Below are 20,518 nucleotides of genomic sequence, written 5' to 3'. Positions count from 1 at the left end.
TGTACAATTTAATGTTGCAGCTGGTAAATGTGGGGTTATTTTTAATAAGTATCGTACTTGATTGTAATTTTAATAATTTAAGATACTAGATAACGTATGTATATCTTTATGTACAGCGTATGCTCCTGTTAGCTGCAGTGTAATATCCCTTTAACACCAAACTGCAGAGTCATATGAGAGTGTCATGTGATGGCTGAATTGTGAGTAACAGCTTCAGTCAGTCCTTCTTTGTCACTCTGAATGTTTGTGAAGCAGCTGAAAAGACGACGTATATTTGCGCAAGTTGGGCTCACTGCACCAAAGCTACCAGGTAAGAAAAACACTCCCGTTTTCTACCCAGAAATAAAAATGTCATCCGCTAAAAGTCATTCAAACAAGCTAGCTTTGTTGCTAGCCACCTAGCCTGCTAGGCTAACTTGTTTTTCCTCTGGATTATCTCGTTTGAGAGCGTTAGCTTGTTAGTTAGCTCGCTAATTCCAGTTGCCGTTAGCGAAAAGTTAGTTTCGTCTCATGTCAAGTTGTCTTGTGTTTTTATACGTTAAGTTACTGTATTTATTAAAGTACTGCTCGGTGTTTTACCACAGTATCGAGGTGACTAATACTGTTTTTGTGGCTCCTCAGGTTGTAACAGGAGTATGCAGTACAGAGCTCCTCGCTCTTAACAACTGAACTCTTTCTACTTGCTTCAGATCCATCTGCTAATAATGGTAAAGTAGACTCACCACGAGCCAAATACCTTCAAAGTTTTGCTCATTTTTAATACATCCGCTGCTCAGAGTCAGCAACAGAACAACACCCGAGAGATTCAATATTTACAGCTGATTTTTGCCAACAGTTTGTCTAAAAGTGGACTTTTTAAGCACTAATACACCCTATAAAAACTATACGAACTGTAACTTTGTAGTTCTGTACATGACTAGTTGAATAAAAGTGATTAAAAACACACTCTAGCTTACTGCTGGTGTCACATCCTGGCATACATGCTGTGTAAATTATCCACAGATGTGAGAGAGAAAGCACTCACATTGCCATCCAGATACTAATGTTTTATCCTGGTGTGATGCTTGTTCATAGAGCTGAAACTATCAGGCAATTAATCTGCAACTATTTTCATCATGTATTTATCATTTGAGTTGGATTTCTTTTTGTTGTGGAAAACATGTCAAACATTTGCTGGTTCCACCTTCTCCAGTTTGTGGATTTGCTGCTTTTTTAAGTTTAATAACATTATAAATTGAGTACTTGGGCGAATATTTGCTATTTTCTGACATATTACAGATCAAACAACAAATACATTTATTGAGAGAAGAGCAGATTAATCAATCCACAAAATAGTGACAGCCCTACTTGTTCATATTTGTTGTATAGTTTCTCCCCGGGGATCAATAAAGTATTTCTGATTCATACACCGGATGACTGGAAATACTTCCCTCAGCACATTGTCAGTTTCCACATGTCTGCAGCTGTATTTAGCATACGTGCTGAAATTGACTGATAACTCAGCATTTCTGCAGTTTTTGCTGAAGATGGAAAATTGAGCTAAAATAGTGCTCTGTGTCATGAATCAGCTGTTCTTCCTTTTTAATGCTAAATAACAATTTTTTTGTCTTCCTGAATTGTGCAATTTTTCCTTTCCTGTTTTTTTCCTGTTCATCAGGCATGGTTACTCAACAGCGCTCTTTTTAAACACTGAAGTAGTTATTGGACACCATGTACTGACTCTCAGCTGCAATGAATAGTCGATTAATCAGTTACCGGCAACTATTTTAAAAACTGATTTATCAAGCAAAAAAGCGAAATATTCTCTACTTCCAGCATTTAAGTTGTTAGGATTTGCTCTTTTTTGTTATATATGACAGAATTGTAATATCTTTAGGTTTTAGACTGTTAGTCAGACTAAGCAAGCAAATTGTAGACGTCACCGTGCTCTCTAGTGAAAAAAAGGCATTCGCAATTTCTCAAAGGATTAATCCACAATGAAAATAATCTCAAATCTACAGCTGACTAAATGAGGGCTGGAGGAACAGAAGCCCGATTCGTCAGCGGTATATTAATGAAATCCTGTACATAGTGACTTTTGGCATTGTATAATCTGGGATATGAAGACACTCAAAGGGACGTGAACTTACAACAAGGATGTGGGTTTGTTTAGTGTTGAAATCCAGTTTATCAGTTGGTATGCTTGCTGAGCTGCTGCACATACTTCCCTTCGTTATCTTTCCCCACAGTGATTTTAGGGGTTTCTCACCTCACAACCCGAAAGAAACACAGAAACCAAGAAGATTAGATTAGAAGTTGTTGTTGATAGTTCAGGATCTTTGTATGTTGCCGGACCACATTGCACCATACTGCATTGCTGACAGCCCCCTCCTCTCGTCTCCTGCTTGTGTCCAGACTCTGCGGATGGGGATCCTGTATCTGGCTCTGCTGGGCCTGAGCGCAGCGCTGGTCTGCCCCGATGGAGGCATGTGTGAGGAAAAAAACACCTGCTGCAAGAACACTGTGGGTGGATACGGATGTTGTCCGCTGCCGCATGTGAGTTACAGTTCAGTCATGTGTCTGTCTGACGCAGCAGTGAATCATTTAAATTACACCGTGCTTGTTGATACAAGTTCAAGTGACTTATCGAAGCACTGTGTAATTCCTGCACGTTGTAGTCATTTTAACAGTGTCAGAGGAAGTATTGAGATAGCAATACCACCATGCCAAAATACTCCAAAAAATACTCAATCAAAGTTCTGCATTCAAAATCTTACTAAGTACAAAAGTATTAGCAGCAAAATGTACTTAGTAGGCAGCAGAGTGGGGTAGTTTGAGCAAAAACAATGTGTCATATTTTATAACCTGGTCAAATGTTTTGTATTAAAATTTGCATCTGCAAAGTACCTATAGCTGTCAAATAAATGTAGAGGAGTAGAAGTATAAATGTAAATACTCAAGTAAAGTTAAAGTATCTCAAACTTGAAACTTACCTGAGTGAATGTACTTAGTTACTTTCCACCGCTGCGTTACCATGAGGGTCTACTTTACTCAGACAGATATAGTGGTGCACTGATGTATAACATCCAGTACATGTTATGTACAATAAAAAACAATATTAGGTTCAGTACTTCAGAAGTGAAGAATATGAAATTTACTTTATTTGTAGTTGGGTCACTTGCAAACACACTTTTATTTAAATTAGGAGTCATTTCACGTCGTTTAGTGTTGATTATGTTTGAAAACGCGCCCCTGAATGACTTATCGAAGCTCGTCTGGTTGAAGTTTTTAAATGGTTCTTCTCGTCGACCGATGCCCCTCAGAAACAGGAAGAGTCGACTTTAACATGTCTATTTAAAGCAGTTGACATCAGATGACAGCAGGTTTTTTAAAATTGTTTGAGCAGCTAGAACAATGTCTTGTAGATATAACTGGATATATATATATAAGAGAATTTAAGGTGTGCACACAGTGAACTCTGTTCTGATGAGTTAATACACAACATTTTCTGCTGCTCAGTGTTTGTAGTGTTTCAGTAAATCTGTGTCGTCTCTCGCTCATCCACCTGTAGGCTGAGTGTTGTTCAGACCACCTCCACTGCTGCTATGAGGGGACGGTTTGTGATCTCGACCACGCCAAATGCGTTAATAAGACCGTTTCTCTGCCCTGGATGAGACGAGTTCCCACCAAACAGGCCCCGCCCCTCCCTCAGGTATTTGTTCTTTGTCAAAACAAAGACATGATGTTACTTTTTATGTTGTTATTTTGTTTCTGAGCTCATTAGACTTTAGAACCAAAGCGCCGTAAAGTTCTGGCAGCCACTGATTGTTTTCTCGACTTCATCCACTTCAGATGTGAAACTGTAATTGTTGCTGAATGTAGGTCAAACAACACATTTGACACCATTGGATCTGCTGCGTTGGCACTTTATTAATTCATATCTGTCTTTGCAGAGGAAGCACTCATTTACTGAAGTGTACTTTGTGACTTGCATACATACGTAGACATGGCAGTAAAAAACAGCATAAAGATCCTTCAGAAAACATATCGTTGATGTTTCAGGAAAATACTTTTTTTACATACATTGTTTCTTGAAACATGTTAAAACACCATTGTATTGTTTTAGAAATACAACAGACACAGTAGAGCTTGATGTTTTTGACTTTATTATTCCATATAAATAACTGTTTCCACTAGTGAATACATTTGCAGTCCTGCCATTGACATGTTTTTTGTGCTCCTGTTGTTGGTATGCATGGGCTGTGATGTGTGATGGTTCCAGCTCGGGGAGGAAGTAAAGGCAGTCATTTGTCCGGACAAGGAGTCCGAGTGTCCGGACGACACCACTTGCTGCAAGCTTCTTGATAGCTCCTGGGGCTGCTGTCCATTAGCCAAGGTGATGTACATGAGCTCACCCTCACACACATACTAAAACCACAAGCACTTCACACCAAGAAACATATTACACAGTCTGCTGGTCAGCGTTTGATTTACTCTGCTAGCTGGTCTGGTTGATAAGAAACTTTTATTTTGAAGGTCTTATTATCTAAGACTAATACTCTGGTTATATTAACCTTTTTGCAGTTGCAAACCAAAATATTTGTGTTTCCTTTACAACGCTATATCAGCTGAATCCTATGGTGTGTCTGTCGGCCTAAAAGTAACAAAAAATTGCAGTACAGAAATGTTCAGAAAAGATGTGTTTTAGATTATTTGGAAACAGTGTCGTGACTGCATAGTTTGTCAAGCAGAGAGTACTGACAAGTTTATTTTTCATCTCTAAAATGTCCCACTCAGTACACATTTTGGTCACAAAGAACAATTTAATAGATCCTTTTAAAGAAGAATGTGTTTTTGTTGTGTGTTTGTGGAAAAAAACATTTAAAAATCCAGTCCGTCAGGCTATAGTCACAATAAAATAACCCCCGAAAGATTTTATTTTTCCCTTCTCAGGATTGTTTAATTTGAGTAATGAAGATGTGAAAGGACCCCCAGGTTGGGAACCACTGTTTCAGTCATTCTCATCCAGTTAAATACCAACTGATCATTTTGTCTTCTTCACTACTTGAAGCTCAAATGAGGAAAAAGATTTTCGGCTCTATCTGTTGGTATCTTTCTTGGGAGTAAATGGTGTTTGCTTGTTACACACTGAAAAGCATCGTTGGTCACAGTGCTCATGTTGAAGAGAGACATTTAATTTGATAGTAAAACAGGTTTATGTCCTAATTCTACAGCTTTTTATAGGCAAAGAAAATCCATATTTCTTTAAGTTTAATATCTGGTATTTCAGTTTCTGAGTAAGAAAGTCGTACATTTGTAATCCTCTCCCACTTTCAGCCTTCAGGTAGAGCATCTGTACTCTTGGATTATCTGCAGGAAGCTGTGTCCTTGACTGAAGAGTCGTCTTGACTGTCTGAAATGATTTTCTTCTCTCTGCAGGCGGTGTGTTGTGACGATAAGCAGCACTGTTGCCCCGAGGGAACGAAGTGTGATGTTGCTCACTCGAGGTGTCTGTCCGCTTCACTGCAGTCCTTCCCCATGCTGCAGAAACTGCCTGCCAGGCGGAGGGAGAATCATCCAGGTGGGGATGTAAATAAACACATTCAAACAAGCCATCAATTTCATGGTCCTGTACCTGTGTCAGGCCAAAGCTCTACTTTTAAAAATCTCATGTGAAAAGAAATGTTACACCTGTATGCTGATGATACTGCACTAATAATTTATGACCGTGTCTCTCTCCTCATACTCCGACAGTCACTACAGTGACGTGTCCTGGTGGAAAAAGCAGCTGCCCAGATAGTTTCACATGTTGCCTGCTAACCAGTGGAGACTACGGCTGTTGCCCTTACCCAGAGGTACGACTGACTCTGCTGCAAATATATTAGAGCTGCAACGATTTCTCGATTAATTGACTCGATGACAGAAAATTAATCTATCAAAATTTTGACAATCGGTTATTTGTTTAAGTTAAATGCCAAATATTCAATGGTTCAGCTTCTCGAATGTGAGGATTTGCTGCTTTTCTCTGTTTTATATTATTATAGATTTATTATATTTAGGTTTTGCTCTAATGGCTGGAAAAACAAGCAAATTGAAGAGATCACCTTGAGCTCTGGGAAATTACTGTTAATTGAGATAATTTGTTTGTTGCAGCCGTAAATAATATTTTATTTCACTTTGTTTCTTGTGCTTTAGATTACAGCTCCTTGTTAATCACTGTATAGTTAAAAAAAAAAATAGTAGATGGACTGGATTGAAATTGTCATATTACATCCACAGTCCAGTATGAATGACTGTATTCTACTTTATTTTACAAAGTCAAGTTTAGCGAAGGCTTTGAAGAAAAGCTTCTGCAGCCTAATAATGTTATTTGCTGAGACAAAGTGGGTTTGAAATATGCACAAAGTTGTTTATTCTTTGTATTTTATGTACCTTTTTATACTTTTATAAGTATTTGAGTCCCTCTTTAATTTCAAACATCTCCAACACTGAACGACGAACCATCTCTGTGTTCCTTTAATAGCTAGCGTTAAAAAACAGCAATTGTCTCTAATGAAAGATATTAGTTTCAAATCACCACTTAAACTTAGCCAAACTTTGTCTGTTCACTAAAATACATCTGTTCACGTGTTCTGTTGGCCTCTTGCATCATAATTAGTCATTTGAGCAGAGTCTTGGCGTGTTTATAGAGAGAAATCTAATATCACATATTAGATTACCTTCACAGTGTTGGCAGAAACAGGCACTTATCTTTTCTGTGCTGCAGCAAAAATAAATGTTACGTTCTGTGGTTTTAAACATGCCTCATCTTTATGACAACACTTTTACTTTAGAGAGGTTGTGTAACTGTATCACACCGGAGAATACTGAAAAAACACTTGTTGGCAAACACTTTGGAGTGGAGCTCATGTTCAGACGTGTACAACAGCACCGTTTTACATCTCATCAAAGCTGCACTACTCAATGCAATATGGACATAGCAGTGAGATGTTATGCTACATTGACTGCACAGTGGATTGTTGCACACGGTTATTTTCATTTCACAGCTGCACAACTTATGTTCCTAGGAGTATATCAGCGTTGGTATGAAGGATGCAGCAATACTAACGTTATTAACTTTAACCTTATTGGGATGAAAAACTGAAGCTGTCAGTATTTATAGCCCACGAGCAACTAAAGGCTCTAAGACACTGTGTTTGGTGTCCTTAGCTGTAAAACGATTAATCTAATTTCCTGCTAAAACATTACACTTTCATTCATGTCCTTCCTCTGTGTTTGATATTGTAATCATGTGCAGGCCATGTGCTGCAACGATCATATCCACTGTTGCCCTAGCAACACAATATGCGACCTGGAGCATGGGGTCTGCAAGTCTGGTGAGACGCACATGCCACTACTGAAGAAGATCTCGGCTGTAGCCAACGACGGTAAGAAGTTCTGACCGAGTCGTGCTGTAATATATTTTAAAGATCACTGACAAGAAACAAGTATTGATTATTGTGTCTGTTCTGACTTCTCCTGTCAGTTGAGTGTCCAGATAAGACAGCCTGCCCTGATCAGACCACATGCTGCCAGATGACCAGTGGCACATATGGCTGCTGTCCAATGCCTGATGTGAGTAACCTGAACAAACCTGTTCTGAAGCACAGAGCTCAGAGTCCTAATGCCTCATTCATTTTGTTGGGTTATTTGTGAGAATGAAAGTGTAGGTGTAGTTTTGATGTTGTAAATGTACGGCTGTGTTGACAAGAGCCACTTGGAGAGCAGGACAGAGTTTCATGTGGAAAACAAGACCATATTATTCTGAAACAAAAGCTCATCAACATGTTATGGCATACTTTTAATTTAATGAAAGATTTTAAAAACGGACATTTTTATGACAAGAAAAAGGACAAAAGCAAAGGACAAAAACAGCATGAATCACCTCATCTGTTGAGCATTTGGGTAAATCTATTTGTGATCAATAGGCTGACAAATCTGATGATACAGGAAGAAGAAAAATAAAATATAAAGAAAGCAGGAGGAGAAACCCACAGGTTCTACATTGGTGACGATGCCCAATAACAGTAAGCTAAAGCCCAAAAGCAACAGGTTTAACATGACGTACAAAAGATTTAAAGCTATTTTTTTAACACACAGTTCTGTGTTTGTCAAATCCTAGCAGCTCTAGATATCTGATTAATTTTATTTACAAGTTAAATTACTAGTAGACGGCTCACAGGGGTCGACGTGGATCTGAGAAGCATGAATTCAGCGTTTCTACTGTATTTATTGACTCTGATGGAGAAACTTTGCTCTGTTCTTCTTTCAGGCCGTCTGTTGTTCAGATTACATCCACTGTTGTCCCGCAGGCACCGAGTGTGACCTGTCCCGCAGCACCTGTGTGTCCCCCCACGGACAGACCACCATGACCCTCAAGATCCCCGCTGCTGTGAAGGAGCTGGTCTCAGTACAGAGCAAAGGTCAGAGGGGGGCAGTCATCACCACCAGGGGAATACATGTTAAAGCAGAACTTGTGTTTTGACTGTCAAAGTAAAAATGACTCAGTAAAAATATTCTATTGGCATTGAAAAGCCTCCAGAACCTTCTTCTAATGTGGTTCAGCTACTGTACGTGATATATTTCTTCTTGATGGGGCAGTTTAAGGCCTTTTGATTACCTTTTAAGGGGACGTTACACTGAGATCATGAATTATAGACTTCAAAGAGTGCACGTTTGTTTGTTTTTTTTAAATCACAGTTGCTCCAGGTTTTACATTTTGATGACTTTTCATGTGAAGATTATACTTGTCTGGTTTCTGGCCATGATGCTGTTTATGTTCCCTAATAAAAGGAATGACTAATAATTAGAACTTTATTAAGCATTTTTCAAAAGCAAGTTACAGTGCTTCATAAAAAACCAACAGATGTAAAGTGAAATAAAATGCAAATGATTAAGATTGAAATAAGAAGGGATTTAAATGGAAAAACAAATGCAGTAGAAGCACAGAATACAAACATTTAATAAAATGCAGCTCTGAAATTATGTGTTTCAAGGAGATTTAAATGAAGATAAAGAGGCAGCTTTCCCAATCAAACAAGGGCCGTAATGATTCAGTCCTTATCGTTATTATTCTGTAGATTATTTGATTTATGCTTTCGTCTCTAAGATGTCCAAAAAAAAAGTGACTGATGAGCGTCACATGATCCCAAAGCACATATCAACACGTAGCTGTTTAATCAGACCGACTATTTAAAACAAAAAGATGACAGGACTGATTTTACTTGTTGTGAAGTACTACTGCGTAATAGTACACGCTGATGAGGTGCCTGTTCATCTTTCAGTTGTTTCTGTTCCCTGTAATGACTCGGTGGCCTGCGCCGACGGAAGCACCTGCTGTAAACTGTCAGATGGAGAATGGGCCTGTTGTCCGCTGCCTAAGGTACCAACATGCTGATGTGTACAATATAATAATTATACAAAATAATACTAATAATCACACAGACAGACTGAGGAGGACGGTTTTCCTGCTCAGACATTTTTTTTTAGTTGCTAAATAATAAATGTATAATGCAGATTGTGTATCATCACCACAGCTTGTTTGTGCCTCCTCCCTGTAGGCCGTGTGCTGCGAGGACCACCAGCACTGCTGCCCCCACGGCACCTCTTGTAACCTGGCGGCATCCACGTGTGACGATCCCTCAGGTGTGACCGTGATGCCCTGGCTCAGCAAAGTGCCTGTCTTCCCTTTACTGACCGAAAACAGCAAGTGTGACAAAACTATGTCGTGTCCTGGAAAATCCACCTGCTGTAAGACGCTAACCGGAGACTGGGCCTGCTGTCCCCTGCCTCAGGTAGTGATGACACCGCAGCATTATTTTGAGGAGTTTCTGGGCGTTTTTTGATATCAGATAACAGATGCGTAACCAGGCTAATCCAGCTCAAGTCCAACACAGAGAGACTCAAAAAAGTTTCGTCACTCAGACCAACAAGATGATGAATACTGAAATTATAAAATCGCACGTTCATGGAGGTTATAATGTTTATTGTTGCTGAAACTGTTTTAAAAAAGCTGGTAAATACGTTCTACATACATACATTCTCAAATATTTTGATGGGTAAATAATAATAACTCTCTTAACCCTTCATAACGTGTACATAACCAGTGCTTCCTGAACTTTTAGTGCCTCAGATTACAGGGTTTTTAGGTCACCAATAATATCAGAGTAAACAAAACATTACAATATTTTTAGAGAAGCTAGATATTTGGGTATTTAACAGGGCTTTGTTGTTGTGTTCCTGCCAGGCTGTGTGTTGTGAGGACCACATCCACTGCTGCCCTCACGGTACAGTCTGCAACCTGGAGGCTGAGACTTGTGAGGACCCGTCGGGTGTCTCGCCCTCCCTCTCCTGGGTGGAGAAGGTGCCGGCTCTAACCTCAGAGGTGCAGGGGGAGAAATGTGACAAGCAGACGATGTGTCCAGGAGGCACCACCTGCTGTAAGGGAAACTCTGGAGAGTGGGCCTGCTGCCTTTTACCTCAGGTCAGTGTCCTCTCCACGTGCCTCTGCTGGTCAGATGGGAGGAGGTATTACAAGCTTCCAGGATGTAAAAGTTCTGTTTATTTCCACATAGACGATGATAGATCACTCACAGCTGCAGCACTATCAGAGCGTGGATGGAACAAAGATGAACAACTGTTAGAAAATATCTGGTTCTTTTGATTAAAAAGTCAAAGCGTCAGGAAGCCTGTGGACATAACAACTGAAGGAGACTCCAAAGCATCCAATCACAGAGCTTAAAGTTCTGTTGCGTCCTCCGCTAAAAGACTACACTTTGTAGAAACCTGATAAAAGTTTAAATCAGTTTGATGAAGCTTTCTGAATTTGCTACAGCTTTGATCACATATTGTACCGACCACAATAATGAGCAGTGGGAAAAACTACAGAAGTCTTTTAGTTATAATTCCTTGTCAGAGATATCAGAGTTTCTGACAGCTTTGATGTCTCTCAGCCGGTGAGAAGAACTACAGAAGTGTCCACAAATCTTTGGCAAAATGGCCGCCCCATTGTTACATGAAAATAAACTGCTTCAGTTGCTCAAATGCTTCATGTTACAGTATAAAAATAAGTAATTTAGGCCTAATTATTCTTGGAATAATGTGTTAATTTGATGCCAGCGAGAGGCGTGACTCATGCTGTTCTCATCATTCTTATTTAGCCATCTACCACACCAAACTGTGGAAAGATTTAGTATCATCAAATCACTCAGGAGACTCGTGTGTTTCTGTAAAATTATTAAAAGAAAACTTTGAAATGAGAATTTAAAGATTCTTCTGGAACCAGCGGTTCTTCCCACTTTGTAACTTTATCACATATCAGAGACTGAGTGACGTTATTATACCGTTACTCAATAACTGAATCACAAAAACAGATTTTGGACAAAATAAGAGGAGGAATATTTCAGAACTTCATGGCGATTTTTTGACCTTCTCTTACATCTGTTGAACTGAAAATCTGACATTAACAGGCAGCATTAAAGAGCTATTCCAAGTGGCTGCGAGTCCTTAGAAGTCTTGAAAAATCGTACATTTAACTTGTTTATAAATGTAGACACCCTGTATTCAACCTTCCAGGCTGTGTGCTGTAACGATCACGAGCACTGCTGCCCCAAAGGCTACAAGTGTAACGTGGCTGAACAGACTTGCGACAAGTCCGGCGGCCTCAGCCTGCCCTGGCTGCAGAAGATACCGGCCCTGCAGAAGGAGCCCAGTCGGGCTGTTTCCAGTCCGACTCGGCCGTCCAGGAACATGTGTGACGCCCAAACCAGCTGCCCCAAGGACACGACCTGCTGCTTCATGGACAAGACCCAGAAATGGGGCTGCTGCCCTCTGCCGAAGGTAAGTGATTCCTTAAACCGCCTCACGCACACACAAAGCTAATTACAGGTGAGTTTCTGAGAATCCAGTTACCTTTGCTGTTCCTCAGGCGGTCTGTTGTAACGACGGAACCCACTGCTGCCCCAGCGGCCACACCTGTGATCCTCACCGGTCCTCCTGCTCAAAGGGCCCCCGTGTTATACCCTGGTTCACCAAACTGAGAGCCCTGACCGAGTCGGGCGCCCTGACAGACGTTAAATGTGACAACAAGAGCAGCTGCCCTTCAGGAACGACCTGCTGTATGCTGAAGACAGGAGAGTGGGACTGCTGCCCTCTGGTCCAGGTGTGAACGCCTCACTTGTTTTATTTAAAATGAATAATAATGACCTCACTGTCTCACAACACGGATCAGTACAAGTGCCGTTGTTTACTGTAGGATTGGTACCAAATCTCACTTCTTAATTCTTTGCGACAGTGCAACGGAAACAGACTTGGTGAATAAATGATGCACGTGACTTAAAGTGACGAGCTGAAAGCATCAGATCAGTGTGGAGCGACGAGGAGACTGTGACCTTCCTCGCATCAGTACATGAAACTAACAGAAACGTCGTGTTTCCGTCATGTTTTCATTCATCTGGAGCTCTTTTAACTGCGTCATCTTGTTCTTCTGCCATGATTTAATGGCTCTCCACTGGAGATTTGGCGCCACCAGCTGTTTATCTTGACATTCGCATATGTAACAGCAGTGGACGCTAACAAGCATTAATTCTGTTCAAATTTGCGCTACATCTGGATGGAAACCTGTCTAATGTAGGTTGTACAAAACATCAGCTCACCATCTTCTATGAGAGAAAATTTGAGTGCTGAGTGTCATGAATATTACACTGTTTAAAAAATTAAATATATATGAATAAATCTTCCCCAACTAGTCCCGGGATGTTTGTGTAAAATGTCCCATTTAAAGACACTTTAAATGGGACAGACTCGAGTCTGTTCCAAAGCCGGATCATCTCGCATGTACATGATTATTGTTTAGTCCAAATTTACAACCTTTTATAGAAACCAGAACGACTTCCAGCTCCGTGAACAGTTGAAAAGCTCCTCCTGTGAAGGCAGTGACAGTATGAAATGCTCACAACAGATTATAGACTCTTTAAATCTGCTGATTCGGTCTCTCCTCTTCAGGCGGTTTGCTGTGAAGACCGTTTGCACTGCTGTCCTCGGGGCTACACCTGCAACACGGAGATGGGAACGTGCGTGAACAAGACCCACGACGTGCACATCCACACCCTCGCTCAGAGCAGAGTGGTGCAGTCCGAGCCCACGGACTCGGAGGACGACGCAGACGTACCATGTGACGGCACGGGGGAGGTTCGCTGCTCGAAGCAGGACACCTGCTGCGAGATCTCAGCCTCAAAGTGGGCCTGCTGCCCCTCACCCAGGGTACGTTCACAACCTCTCACATTAACGTTCGATCTCTCTCTTGTAAGATTCATTCGGTGACCACGCTAATGATGATGATGATAATGATGATGATGGTACCTCCTCTGGCTCCAGTGAACATTGTGTCACATGATCCAAAGCTTCCCTGTTTTCTGCCCCGTTGAACACGCTGCGTCCCATTCAGTGTTTTATTTAGTCCCATTATTCTTTCATGTGTCTAAATATTACTCTGACAGAGCGGTGTGTTCTCCACGTGTCTGGAGGGAAACTCGCAGCAAGAAAGATCAAATATACATAGAAATGAATTATGTTAACTCAGCCTGCAGACGCTCTTCATCTCTCAGGAGTCTGTCTTTAGATAATGTGTTGCAGTCATTTCTGACTTTATTCACAAAAACAATTCAGGACATGAAGTTGTAAAATGTAAAATCACATTTTTCTACAAGAGTATTTCTACAAATACTCGTGTTTTAAACGCAGCATGTACTTTAATAACCAGATTACAGTCGGCTTTCTGCAGTAATCACATTTCTTTAGCGTAAAACCCGGTTTCCCTAACTGTGGTACAGGATTGACATTACATACACGTAACCTAGTTTCTAATCAGCTGCTTACTTTTTCTTTATGTGAGCATGTGCGTGACAAAAGACTTGAGACAGGAGAGCATCGCTGTGACCGCAGAGTTAAAGCAAAGAACATCACACAACTACAAACAAGGACAACAAAGCTGAACACACACATAGATAAACAAGTCAAGTGTCTTTGTAGATGTAAACAATACAAATGGTACAAAGAAATAGATATTGAATGACATTTATTTAATGAATTGGGGCCGCTGGTCTGGCAGAAACCTGCCTTCTGACTGGAGGAAAAAATACCACCTGCAGTTTTCTCAAACTTTGTTTGTTTTTCTGTTGACAGGCCGTCTGCTGCTCTGACTCTCAGCACTGCTGTCCTGCAGGATACACCTGCAACCTGAGGGATGGAGGCTGCACCCTGCAGAACCAGAACCAGCTGACCTGGGACACTTTGTTTGGGGACAGAAAGAAAGACTTAGTCCACCGTGGGCTTTAAACCCTTCAACCTGGATCCATAACATCCATCTACAGCTCATGTTGTCTACACGGGCAGCAAGGGCTTCTTTTTTTTTTACCACTTCCTGTTTGTTTTGTCATTCATGGGAGCGTATTCACCAGGTTTCTGCACTCCTGAGTATTATTTAGTGGGGGGGGTTGTGGAGGAGACGTGGTGCAAGGGAGGAAGGAGACCACTCGCATTTATTTTGTTAATTCAACATATGTTACCTTGAAGTGAAAAACAGTGTGCAGGAGTCTTATAATGTTTTGCACCAGGCTGAAAATATGTACCATCATCATCATCATCACGCTCGCTTCTATGCAGATGTCCATGACGCAACAACGAGACAAATCCCATGAAAAGATCAAAACCAACAACGTGTCTCTCAGCACTTTGTCTGTGGCCCACTGGTTCCTCCTGAAGAAGAACGTCTTTAAAAATGGGTCACAAATAGTTTGTTTCTTTTGTTTCGTTTATTGCCGAGTTTAATTGTCAAGTCTTCATGCTGTTTATCCTCCAAACCCGCAAATAAAACACGATGTCGAGTCTGAAAATGACGACGAGAAGAGAAGAGAGTGAGTAGGCGAACACAAAACAAGCAGCAAATTTGGTTCTTGTTTCATTTGACTAATTTAAAAAAATACAGGTAGACCTCATGTGCTGCTGACACCAGGAGGTGGTGATGGACCGGTTACCTAGTAGATACATTCATTGTTGGTTTTGGTCTTTTTAAAAAAAAAAGAAACAGAATATCACCATCAGGCTTCATTGTTTTTGTGCTTTCTGATCATTATTATTGGAAGTGAGTGATTCTCCAGAGCTCGCTGTTACAAAGAGAAACATAAATGGTCAGCATTTCATAATATTAACTCGTCATACTTGACTGAAGTCGTGGTTATTTGCCTGTTTATGCCCCCAGCGCTGCCTTGTTCGTTATTTCACAGGTTCGTTGTTGACCGTTAATCGTTTGGTCTTTAGAGGACAATTTAATGTAAGCGTTGATTTTATTTCGGCTTCATTTTGCCCGTGATGTAATCAGAGACGCAGGAGTTATGAAACGGATGAACAGTGACGATTAAGTTCATGTAAAGCTGTGATAGAAATAGTTTCTTGCACTTGAGCGATGACTGACTGTACAAACAGCTTGTGCCTTGTTTGGTTTCAGTGTGAAGAGTTGCTGGTCAGTCAGGAAACTTCAGTCCATCGTTGGAAAACAACAAACTAAAATAAGAGTCTTGCTCCATCAGCAGAGAACAAAACCCACTCAGACGATGATGTTTGTGGAGCTTTTTAACTACACAGAGGAACTTGTGTGTTTGAACAGCAGCTTTAGATTCATGTCGTCATCCACTCGTATTTTGGTTTCGAGCTTTTGGAGCTGAACTGTCGAAGTTTCCAAACACTGAATGAGCTCTTCAACGTTGTAGAAATACAGCTTTTGAAGTCTGTAATAGCTCATGAGGAAATTATAGTTTTATTAAATCCTCTTTTTATGAATAAAGATTGGCCCCACGTTGAGATAAGTCATGTGCTCAGCATCCGACATGTTGTCCCTGCTACTTATACATCTTCATTCATGTGTTTTTTGTTTTGTTTTTTTTGCTGCCTCCTCCAGCCTTTTCTAAGGAGGGGGTGTGTGAAATAAACTTCTTCAAACTCTCAGTCCGGTCGATGTGATAATTAAACTCGGTGAGGTCATCCTTGGAGTTTATCAGTCGGCAGGATGTTCAGACGCTCGCTCAACAAGCCCACACACTTCCTCTGGCCTTTTCCCTCCATATCCTCTTACTCCCACCCCTCCTCCCCCACCCCTCCTCCTACTCATCAGAAAGTTGTTATGACGACCTGAGTAAATACAAGATAGATGAGTGGAGACACGACTGTGGGGGGTTGTGTCCCACTTAGCTGACAGGATAGAGGAGCTTTATTATATCATCTGCCCTCTGGTGGTCAGAAACAGACGTGGTGGCTCTTCTGCTTGAGTTGAAAACAATGAGCAGCACATGTCGCTTCGGCTCTAATGAGGTCAGATACTCGTCTCCTGTGAGGCCCCTTTGTTGAGGACCAACAGGACAGTTACTTACGTCAAAGCCTTTCAACACAGACGGCTGTCTTTGTGAGAAGAGAGGTGGCTGATTCCACTTTAAATTCATAAATAAAGTTTGAAAATACTTTATTAGTCCCCCAGGGGGCAATTTGAGGCAAGCAAACACAAACAACACAAACGTCCTGCAGGACAGGTCATTGTCCAGCGCCCCTCCTTAAAATATGTCCTAAATATTTAAATGTTAATGATGAATGTCAAAGTTCCACATTTTGGGAAATACTGTTCCAAATAGTTCTGCTTTAATCTAATTAACTAATGTAATTAATGCTGTTTAGTTTAAAATAGTTCATAACTGAAATGTTAATACACTATTTACATTCTTTATGTACATGTATATTATATATATTCGTATTTGGACTGGAAACAGAAACGGCTAGCTTGGCACTCTCACAGGGATATTTTCTGGTGGAGAGTTAGACAAGAAAATTGATGCCACTCTCATGTTTGTCCGTTAAATATAAGGCTATAGCTAGCAGCCAGTTAGCCTAGCTTAGCACAAAGACTGGAAACAGCTAACCAGGTAACGAAATCCACCTACCAGCACCTCTAAAGCTCATCAATTAACATGTTTGAACCAAGCCTATTTTATCCCCTTGCTTCCAGTCTTTATGCTAAGCTAAGCTAACTGGCTGCTGGCTTTATAGCTTCATATTTAACATCATCTATTTCCTCTCATGTGTTTGAGGTGTAAACATGTAAACTCTCGCACTAAACGGCGAGGGAATAAGAGAAGAGACATCAGCATTTATTAATCAATGATTGATCAGTTTCTGTGTGAGACCTGAAGGAGCTCCGTAACCTCGGCGAGGCTTTTCAGTTCTATGTATAGCAGACTTGACCTACCAACAGCAGAGAGGACTAAAGTGACAAAAAGCCATTGACGTGTGAGCAAACGTTCTCCTCAGCCTCACTATTGGTCAGTCGCTGATCCCATTCAGATGTTGCCAGGGAGAGACACACACACACACACACACACACACACACACACACACACACACACACACACACACACACACACAGGTTCACACTCCCTCCTCTGGTATTTTGCTAATTCCCACAGGAATGTACAGATTCTAGTCTTCTCCATGTGGGACAGCAGATGCGTTGGTGGAGAGGAAGTTTAGTTAGACTGGAGATACAACAGCAGATGTTTCATTGTTTGTTTTTTTCTGTCGTAAAAGTTCACCACACTTTAAATATATTCATTAATCAAATTCAATCTCGATCAGTTCAACTTTTTTAACATCTGTTTATTGGTTTTGAAAAGTGACACAGCAGAACAAACATGTCAAACAACAAAAGAAAAACAGACAAAACACAAAAGAGGAAAAGTTGCACGCACTTGAAAAGTTAAGACATTCAGCTATTCACTCTAATGTCCTGATCAGATTGTTTGAATCTAATTATAAATACATTTCCTAATTCTTTCAGCGGCAGAAAGAAATCAAATAAATGACCCCAGAAAGTCTGACGACGGAGGATTGTTGGGACGGAGGAGGGAAGTATCGTTGAATATTTTGTGTAACTTACTGAAGCGGGAAAGAAATGCAAACCAGGTCTAAACTCAAGTCCAGGTTTAATTTAGGGGCTTTCAAAACTGACGAAACCTGAGACCAAACTGTTTTGGATAAAGGGGAAATTCCTGTACACCTCTTTTTTAGCGTTTGTGGGAAGGTGCTCAGTCTGCAGCCATGCAGGCAAATATTTTACGTTTTACTCGACAACTTTAGTTACTAGTTACTTTGTAGACTCAGATTATTAATACAAAATATAAATCGACTAATAAATGATGTATTATTATAGATTAAGATGCGCAGCAGTGAATAAAGTAGTCAAGCTCCATCTTTACCAGCTGCAACATTAAAGTGATGAACACATCAATGCTTCAATAGAGTATTTTTACACTGTGGTACTGCTACTTTTACTTAAGTTAAATATCTGAGTACTTCATGGTTTAACAGTGAAATTCCTGTTTTATGTCTTGAAAGTTGCGATAAATGAAACATTCAAGAGACTAAAAGAGCTCGACAGACGAGATCCAAGTGTCACTGAGGGCATCTGCAGTCTCCATCCAGAGGCGACTGTGTGGGGGTGGGGGTGTGTGTGTGGGAGGGGGGGGGGCCGGGGTGACCGAGGTGTAGGAGCTCATAACTCACACACATGGGCGACCAATCAGCAGAGCCAGTGGGGGCAGAAAGCCGGTAGGTTACACTTGGAGACCGAAGCACACACGACACAGGACGAACGGAGACGAGGAGGAACACAAACGTCTGTCCTTCTGTCCTTCTGTCCTTCTACAGGATCACCGGAGCCACTTCACCTGAACCTGAGACAGGAAGCCGGCCTCTGATCCTGGTCCCTCTGAGGTAACGTGCTCTGTCGGTCTGACTTTGCTGTGTTGGAGGTGTTCTCGCTGCCAGGTCACAGAGGGACGCGAGCAGTGTAGCTGACAGGAAGTGTGGTCAGCAGTGCACCCCGGGAACTGTGTGGGAGAGACTTGATCAGGGTTCAGGATGTCCTGGAGGGTTGACTGAGTCTTAAATAGGGTGTCACTTGTCCACAGCTCAGGTGTAGATGTTTTTTTTTTATGTTACCTGTCCTCTGTAAACCTCACAGTTTTAGTTTTTAGGTCAAAACAAACATTTCCTTGTGCTCTCACAGTTTCTCGTCCTCAAATTATCAATACTTCACATATGAGCTCTCACCCGCCCTCCAGCTCTGTGTGAGGACAAGTGTAGTGTTCATGTGTGGGCGGTGTGTGTGTGTGTGTGTGTGTGTGTGTGTGTGTGTGTGTGTGTGTGTGTTTTGATCCCCCAGTATTCGCTGTCAACATGTGTTGAGGAAGAGAGACTTGGACAGCTGGCCGGCGGTCTCAGTGGAAGGCATGCGGCCGCCTCTCTGCGTGCTATTTATACTCTCCTCGCCGGACTCACTACTGGTGTCTGTTCATTCACGCCCGGCCGCGGCAAATGCCACCACATCAAAATGCTCGCCAGTCACAGATCTGATGTTTCCACTATTGTTGATTTGACATGTGGGTTTTTTTATTTTATCATGAGGGTTATTTTCTGCTCAAATGTAAACGTTTCCCTGTGTGGAAAAGCCTCTAATATTAACCTCCTAAGACCTGGCATCCACATGCGTGGACATCACATTTTGGGTTATACCATGATACTTAATTCTGCTTATATGGAAATTCAAAATTGTCCCCGTATGCGGAACCACATCATGTCGACAGATGATGCTTAGTTTTTATACTTATCAGGTCCCAATAAGCCAAGATAGCAAAGAGAAATTAAGATAGAGCTTGGGTTTTAGGAGGTTAATGCTGAAATATGATGTGGTCTGTGAAGTTTTTTAAGTTTTACAGGCCGAGTTTTCTCCGGTCAACTATCCAAAAAAAAAGTGACCATGACAAAAGACATTAATAAATATATACAAATACAAGATCGCCATAATTAGAGGTGGACGTTTCTGTGCTTGTTGTTTTATTGGATAGATTGTCGTCCGTGGTTCATAGATGGTAAATCCTAATAACTTTGGTGGTCTAACTTTTCCTCTAGCGCCACCATGAGGTCAGAATTTCACCAGTACTTTAAAACACCTGCCAAACTAACACAGTTCAGCCTCAGCTGTATTTTGTGTTTAGTGCCGATTGGCAAATGGTAGCGTGCTAACATGCTAACCTAAAACGTTGGACATGGTAAACATTACACCTGCTAAACATCAGCACGTTAGCATTGTCACTGTGAGCGTGTTAGCATGCCGATGTTAGCATTTAGCTCAAAGCAACCGTGTGCCTAAGAATAGCCTCTTACAGCTGCTAGCATGGGTTTTTAGTCAACCAAAAATCCACAATAATGACAATAACAACTTGTTATTAGTTAGATATCACCATCACATTATTATACACACACTGGCTCAAGTTATTAAGTGATACCAAGATTAATAATATGTAAGGGTTGTAAAATGATTGATGAAACAAAATTATGCCTCATATGACTTCAGACCTTTTTGTCTGTTAGGTGTTCATAGACTCCCACAGAGCAGTATGTA

General features: G+C 41.1%; 1 protein-coding gene across 1 annotated transcript; it reads left to right on the top strand.

Annotated features, from left to right (window-relative positions):
• The first annotated feature begins 251 nt into the window (after nucleotides 1-251).
• Nucleotides 252-16,017, top strand: grnb (granulin b). The gene is made up of 17 exons (XM_070926864.1): nucleotides 252-310; nucleotides 622-707; nucleotides 2,395-2,535; nucleotides 3,551-3,691; nucleotides 4,271-4,375; nucleotides 5,419-5,560; nucleotides 5,734-5,834; nucleotides 7,277-7,406; nucleotides 7,505-7,593; nucleotides 8,291-8,441; nucleotides 9,303-9,400; nucleotides 9,579-9,812; nucleotides 10,265-10,501; nucleotides 11,593-11,856; nucleotides 11,945-12,178; nucleotides 13,021-13,278; nucleotides 14,200-16,017. The coding sequence occupies exons 2-17, from the start codon at nucleotides 705-707 to the stop codon at nucleotides 14,350-14,352; spliced, it is 2,481 nt and encodes an 826-aa protein (XP_070782965.1). The 5' UTR covers nucleotides 252-310; nucleotides 622-704; the 3' UTR covers nucleotides 14,353-16,017.
• Nucleotides 16,018-20,518: the final 4,501 nt, after the last annotated feature.

This window comes from Enoplosus armatus, chromosome 20 (genome assembly GCF_043641665.1).
Source record: "Enoplosus armatus isolate fEnoArm2 chromosome 20, fEnoArm2.hap1, whole genome shotgun sequence".
Classification (NCBI taxonomy): Eukaryota; Metazoa; Chordata; class Actinopteri; order Centrarchiformes; family Enoplosidae; genus Enoplosus; species Enoplosus armatus.
The sequence above is the reverse complement of the archived record's forward strand: the minus strand, read 5'-3'. Positions and strand labels throughout refer to the sequence as shown.

Bases quoted from the DNA above. Each gene is read 5' to 3' on its own strand.
- grnb (XM_070926864.1), top strand. The intron at 7,594-8,290 runs GTGAGTAACCTG...TTCTTCTTTCAG, and splicing joins GCTGCTGTCCAATGCCTGAT to GCCGTCTGTTGTTCAGATTA. The intron at 8,442-9,302 runs GTCAGAGGGGGG...TTCATCTTTCAG, and splicing joins GGTCTCAGTACAGAGCAAAG to TTGTTTCTGTTCCCTGTAAT.